A 6,856-nucleotide genomic window follows, 5' to 3' on the forward strand; every position below is an offset into this window, starting at 1 on the left:
ATGTTCTTCCATCTAGGGAAACCTGACAGGGGGAACTTATCAAAGAGGAATTGAAATAAATCCCCTAAAAGAACTTGTTCATGACCCTGTTCCTCAGCAACAGAATATAGAAGAAACATCTAGCAGAAATCAGTTGGTTGTAAAACCTCACAAGTATCAAAGCTCTCATCCTATTGAGAACATTATCACTAATCCAACATCTGAAGATTAAACTAGATCACAATTAAAGAATCTGTGTGCTTTGATGCCTTTTTATCTCTTATTGAACATAAAAATGTTGTTGAGACTTTGCAGGATGCAGCTTGGGTGAATGCAATACAAGATGAACTCAATCAGTTTGAGAGAAGTCAAGTTTGGCATCTAGTTCCAAGACCCAAGGACAGATCAGTTATTGGTACAAAATGGGTCTTCAGAAACAAACTTGATAAAGATGGAACAGTTATAAGAAACAAGGCAAGACTGGTGGTCCAAGGTTACAGTCAAGAGGAAGGCATAGGTTATGATGATACTTTTGCTCCAGTTGCAAGACTAGAGGCAATCACACTCCTCATAGCCTTTGAAGCACACATTGAATTCACTCTTCACCAGATGGATGTCAAAAGTGCCTTCTTGAATGGCTACCTAAAAGAAGAAGTGTTTGTAAAATAACCACCAGGGTTTGAGAGAAAAGAATGTCCTGAGCATGTGTATAAGTTAGACAAGGCTCTTTATGGACTCAAGCAGGCCCCAAGAGCATGGTATGAACGACTGTCCAAATTGCTACTAGAGCATGGTTACAAAAGAGGGAAAATTTACAGTACCTTATTCTTAAGGGAAAAAAGGTAAGGATGTCCTTGTGGTACAAATATATGTTGATGACATAATCTTTGGGGCCACCACTGATAAGCTAAGTAAGGACTTTGCAAAATTAATGGGGAGTGAGTTTGAAATGAGTATGATGGGTGAGCTTAACTTCTTCTTAAGCTTGCAGATCAAACAAAGTCCTAATGGAACCATGATCCATCAGCAGAAGTATGCAAAAGAGCTTATCAAAAAGTTTAAAATGGAAGAATAAAAAGAAATAGACACACCCATTGCAACTGCCACTAAATTAGACATTAATGAACCTGGTTCATCAATTGATCAAAAGTTGTATAGGGGTATTATTGGTTCACTCTTGTATCTTACTGCCAGCAGACCTGACATTACTTTCAGTGTAGGGCTTTGTGCTCGTTTTCAGGCAAATCCAAAAGAGTCTCACTTGACTGATGTCAAGAGGATACTAAGATATCTGAAAGGCACCACTGATTTGTGTCGTGTCTTTGGTACCCCAAAGGTAGTAATTTCAACCTAGTAGGATATGTTGATGCTGATTATACAGGTTTCCTAGTGGATAGGAAGAGCACCTCAGGTATGGCACACTTCCTTGGTTCATGTCTAGTTTCATGGGATACTAAAAAACAAAATTCAGTGGCCTTATCTACTGCTGAAGCTGATTATGTTGCTTCTGCCTCTTGTTGTGCTCAATTACTATGGATCAAATAGCAGCTAGTAGACTTTGGCATTGAAGTTGGTTGCATTCCTATATTCTGTGATAACACTAGTGCTATAAGTATGACAAAGAACCATGTTCATCATAAGAGGACTAAGCATATAGATGTTATGCACCATTTCTTAAGAGACAACTATGAGAAAGGTTTGATATCCATAGAATTCTGTACTACTGATAAGCAAATTGCTGACATCTTCATTAAAGCACTGAGTAGAGAAAACTTTGAGAGGAATAGGTTGGAATTAGTGATGATTAAGATCACCTAATAGATCCAGCTCAGAATGCACAAAAAAATGAAAAACAAATTTGGCTAGGATTTCTAACCTTGTGTAAATATCTAGATTAATTCTTACTCAGTTTCATACTTTAATTAGTATACTCCTGTGACATGTGCATATATGATGCACTGATCTCTTATAACATTTTCTCTATTATGGCATTTGAAGCATGTTCAAGAGAGTTCTATATGAAGAACCTAGTTCATCAGTTTGGGTTCATATGAAAGCTCAGGTATGTTTTCTATACTCTGTACAATTAGAAAGATTAATAATTCAATTATGAGCAGAATTCCTATACTTGTCAAATTCCTAGAAAATTCTATCCGTTAAACATTGAACTAGTTCTGTCCATCTAGAACTCTAAACCGGGGTTTCTTCCTAATATCTAGGGAAGCCAAATCTATCATTAAAATTCTGGAATTTCAATTTGATTAGACTTCTATTTGACCCCTGAAAAAGCTGTCGTTACTTATTTAATGTCTAATCCGCTTAAAATACACACCGCATCTCCAGTCTTCTTCATAATTCTAAAACCATCACAAATTCCTCTTCAATTCTAATTGCCTTCTTCTCCAAAATTCCCAAGTTCTCTCAAGAAACGAAGAATCATGTCTAACCCACAAGATCACCCTGGCACTCCTCTACCATCATCTCCCTCAAGTTTATCCTCATCTACTCCACCAGTGTATCTCCAAAACATAGGTTTCGAAGGTAGAAAATGCTTGCTCAAAAAACGGTAGCATCTGGGGCTCTGAGGAAGGTTTTAAATGAAAGGTTGAAAGCTAGCCAAGTGAAAGAAAGCCCAGCTCCGAAGTCCGATTCTAGCTCTGAGTATGAATCCTTTCAATCCATGACCGAGGGAGATGGACATGGGTCTTCTGACTCTAAAAAGCCTCAAGAATCTCCTTCTGAGGTAAGTTCTTCTGTGGTTGAAAACTTAGAAACTAGGTTTGTTCTGGTTGGACCCATTAGGGATGTTGATTTGCCTGAGATGAGTAGGAGTGGAGGTAAAAAGAAGTCTGAAAAAGAAAAAGAGAGAGAGGGTACATGTGGTGAAGAGAGAGGTAAAAGGAAGGGAGCAATTCTTTCTATATGTAGGGTTGCACAAGATAGGTTAGATGAGAATGGCATGAAGTCAGGGAGAAGTGGTTCTGGGGAAGCAGCTGAGAGTTGGTTCATCTAAGCAAACAAAGAGATGAACATGTTTCATCTATTGAAGAAACCTTGACTGACCTACTGAAAAAGGTTGGGGCAAGTTATGACCCAAAGAAATGCAAAGCTACTACACCAAAAGCCTCAAATGTTCCCAAGCCATCCAAGAAAAGAAAAGTCACATTCCCAACACCTACTGCCTCTTTAGTGCCTAGGGGTAGAGCCACAAGAAGCAAGGTAAAACAGAGTGAAGCTGATCTACAAAAGGCTTTAGAAGAAAGCAATAAAAGGAAAAAGGATAAGGGAAATGGAAAGGTTGCAGAATACTCAGAGGCTGTTGAGGAAGAAGAGATGGAACTGGTCCATCGAGAGAGGAGTACAACAGTGGAGGTTCCTACACCCAAGCCTAAGAAACCAAAGACTTCGTCCAAGACATCCTCCTCTGTGCCTGTAGTTGTTGAACCCACACTAGCTAAGAGGACAAGATCTGTAGTGAAAGCTAAACAAACCAAAGTTTCTGATGATGGTGATTGGAGTAAAGAAGAAGAAGAAAATGATTCTGAAAAGGAACAGGACAAGCTTGCCATTTTTGGCAGAAGAAAGATTTTAAAGGGTAGACTGTTGAAGGACCTGGTGGAACCAGGAATGATGAAATTGGTAGACTCTTTGGCTGCTCAGGGATAGAAGGACATGGTCCTTTAGATGGAAGGTAGGCTAGCTAGAAATGAGTTGATTGAATTTATGGCAAATGATATTGTTAAGGATGGAGTTGTCAGTAGCCAGGTGAAGGCAGTTCAAGTGCAATTTGATGCTGTGAAATTGGGAGAGATTCTGGACATATCCTATAAAGGGTTTGATGATTATACTAGGCAAAGGTGGCTATGCCTGGACTCCCTCCCCACTGCCCTTGAAATCACCAAAAGGTTCTGTGATTCAGAGAATGTGAATGAAGCCAAAGCTGTGCAGAAAAGTGAGATGAGGCCTCAGCACAAGGTGGTGTTTGAGTTTGTCATCAAGTGCTTATTGCCAAGACAGGAGAAAGAACACTGCCAACTACATGGATCTGGTTCTTATGGAATGCCTGGAGAGAGGAAAGCAAATCAACTGGCATGCCCTCATAGTCAAACTGCTAGACAGGGTTATAAATGGTTCCAAGGCTCATGCTACCCCATATGGCTTCATACTAAGTACATTTCTGGACAGGCTCAATGTGCCTATGAAAAAATGGGAAATGACCTCGAGCAAAGAATACTTTGGTATCAAAACTCTTCTTCTTGTGACTATCCAGTCAATGCCATCCTAGTTGAACCTGGTTCATCCTTGAGGACACCCATCAACAGCAAGGTTAGGACTTTTGTTCAGGAATGTGCAGCTAAGGATGCTGAAATTGCTAGGCTCAAGGTTCGTGTGGTTGAAGTGGAAGCTGAGAGGGATGGTCTCAGAAGCTTGCAACAGAACAGGAGAAGAATGATGGAATTTAACTTGCTGAATCTTCTCCAAAATCAACCCTCCAAGCCTTAGGACTCCTAGTTTCTGTCTCCTGAACTAATTCTAGTAACCCCCCCCCACCCCAGTGACCCAGATTAGGGATTTTTCTGTTTTTTGCTCATGGTTTGGATGTTTTTCTTTTTTTTTTTTGGATTGTTAGTGGAAACATATATGTATCAATGACAACTGATGTTTTCTCTTGTTCAATGATTATTCTGACCTTGATAGTTTAAATATGTTTGTTTGATTACTGATGATTGCACCATGATTGCACCATGATTGCACTTGCAGTTTCCCAGTGCCCATGAGTACTTATTAAAATCTGGAATTCACATTGTGTATGCAACTTTTCGATGATTCCAAAAGGGGGAAGAGATATTGTGTTTTACACATTATTCTGAAATAAGTGATATTTATAACCTAATTAACCTGGTCCTTGATGAAAAGAAAATTTTCTAAGTTTAGTGTTGATGGTTAAGCTGAGTTCTTATAGGTTTTTTGATCAGTAAAAAGCACAGAGTTTGTCATCATCAAAAAGAGGGAATTTGTTGGCACAAGAATAGGTAAAGTTTTAAAGAATGATAAATGAACTCAGTCATGGACCAGGTCCATCTTGTGAAGCACTGTCATGATCAACCTACACATGTGAGATGCACGTGAAGGAGATAAGTCCTACTAATCAAGCAGCAATATCTCCTGATCTGATCGAAAAGGTTGCATATTGGATAAGGTGAGAAAGTCTCCTTATGTGAAGAGAACACAATCCGGATAAAGAGAGTGTTAGAGTTTGATATCTTCAAGGACTCAACTACGATAGAAGATCAGAAATTGAGTCTCAATCAAACTCTGATTTCTAACCTATTAAATGACAGTGATTTTCTCTTTTATAGACATTGCACAAACGTAGAAGTTAAACTAAATTAAAAGCAAAAGAGCAAGGCGATTTTGCAAGCAATTTATGTGAAATTTAAGTGTGCACTCCTGAAGCTACTTGAACAAGATAGAAGAACCGGTTCCATTATGTTTTTTTATTATTCTAGTTCAATTGTAGTAGGTGGTTTAAAGTTGTATCTTTCAGCTTTCATAGAAGCAATTGTATTAGGTAATTTGAGTGTTCAAGTTATAATCTAACTTAAAGTCGTCGCAACAGTTGAGGCGCTGTGCCACAACGGGATTAGAGTTAATCCTTAGGTTTATAAAGAGTTTTTGTAAATGCTATTTTGGCTCAGTAATTTTAGTGGAAGTTTGGGAAAATCCTACTGAGTAGTAGGTCGTGGTTTTCTCACCTTTTGAGCCAGGTATTTTCCACGTAAAAATCTCTGTGTTCTTTATTTTATGTATTTTTTATTCCGCAAACAGTAGTAGTTAGAACACCTAGAAGAACCAGGTTCTTCTAGAGAGAAAATTGGGTACCACACAAATTATCCCCCCTTTTGTGTGGTATTGACGTTTAGAACGTCAAGATTACACATCGCAATTCCACCCCCATACCGCCCCAAGGCGAACGGAGCAGTCGAGCCAGCCAACAAAAACATAATGAAGATACTTCAGAAAATGGTGCAAGGTTCCAGGCAATGGCATGAGAAGTTGCCCTTTGCATTATTGGGCTATCGCACTACTGTGTGTACTTCAATAGGTGCAACTCCTTATTTGTTGGTATACGGCACAAAAGCGGGGATACCCGCAGAAGTTGAAATTCCATCACTTCAGATTATCGCTGAAGCCAAAATTGATGATAATGAGTGGGTCAAAACTCATCTGGAGTAATTGAGTTTGATTGATGAGAAACGATTGCTAGCAGTATGCCATGGCCAGATGTATCAAAAGAGAATGGCAAGAGCATACAACAAGAAGGAGCATACCCAGAAATTTGAAGTGGGTCAGCAAGTATTAAAACACATCCTTCCGCATCAGTCTGAAGCAAAAGGCAAGTTCGCCCAAAATTGGTAGGGGTCGTTCATCATAACGAGAGTATTGTCCAATGGTGCTTTATATTTGACAGATATAGAAGGCAAATGTGTAGATATAGCTATCAATTCTGATGCGGTCAAAAGATATTATGTATGATTTCTTTGGTTTAAATTGTTTTGTTTGTACTTGCCATGTTTTGAAGATTGGAATGACGAAGGCATTTTGTTATGCTATCTAAACACTTTATCCTTTGTTACTCCTTTGAGCTTTATTTATTTCCTTTCATACCCCTCTTTTGGAATCAGTAGCAAAGTTCGAAAATACGAGCGCAAAAGGTGAGTAAAGAAGAAAAAGAGAAAAGAAAAGAGAAAAGAGAAAGAAAAAAATGGAAAATAGTGAAAAAGGAGAAAAGAAAAGAAAAAAGAAGAAAAGGAAAGAAAAGGAAAAGAGAGAAAGAAAAAGAAAAGAGAATAATCACAACAACAAAGTAATTCCT

At 38.6% G+C, this 6,856-nt stretch overlaps 1 protein-coding gene across 1 annotated transcript; it reads left to right on the forward strand.

The window, feature by feature from the left end:
• Positions 1-2,527: 2,527 nt before the first annotated feature.
• On the forward strand, positions 2,528-3,645 carry LOC138886187 (nucleolin 2-like). Its single transcript, XM_070167232.1, has 2 exons — positions 2,528-2,978; positions 3,029-3,645. The coding sequence occupies exons 1-2, from the start codon at positions 2,528-2,530 to the stop codon at positions 3,643-3,645; spliced, it is 1,068 nt and encodes a 355-aa protein (XP_070023333.1).
• The last annotated feature ends 3,211 nt before the right edge of the window (positions 3,646-6,856 follow it).

Source organism: Nicotiana sylvestris, chromosome 2 (genome assembly GCF_000393655.2).
Source record: "Nicotiana sylvestris chromosome 2, ASM39365v2, whole genome shotgun sequence".
NCBI classification, from domain to species: domain Eukaryota; kingdom Viridiplantae; phylum Streptophyta; class Magnoliopsida; order Solanales; family Solanaceae; genus Nicotiana; species Nicotiana sylvestris.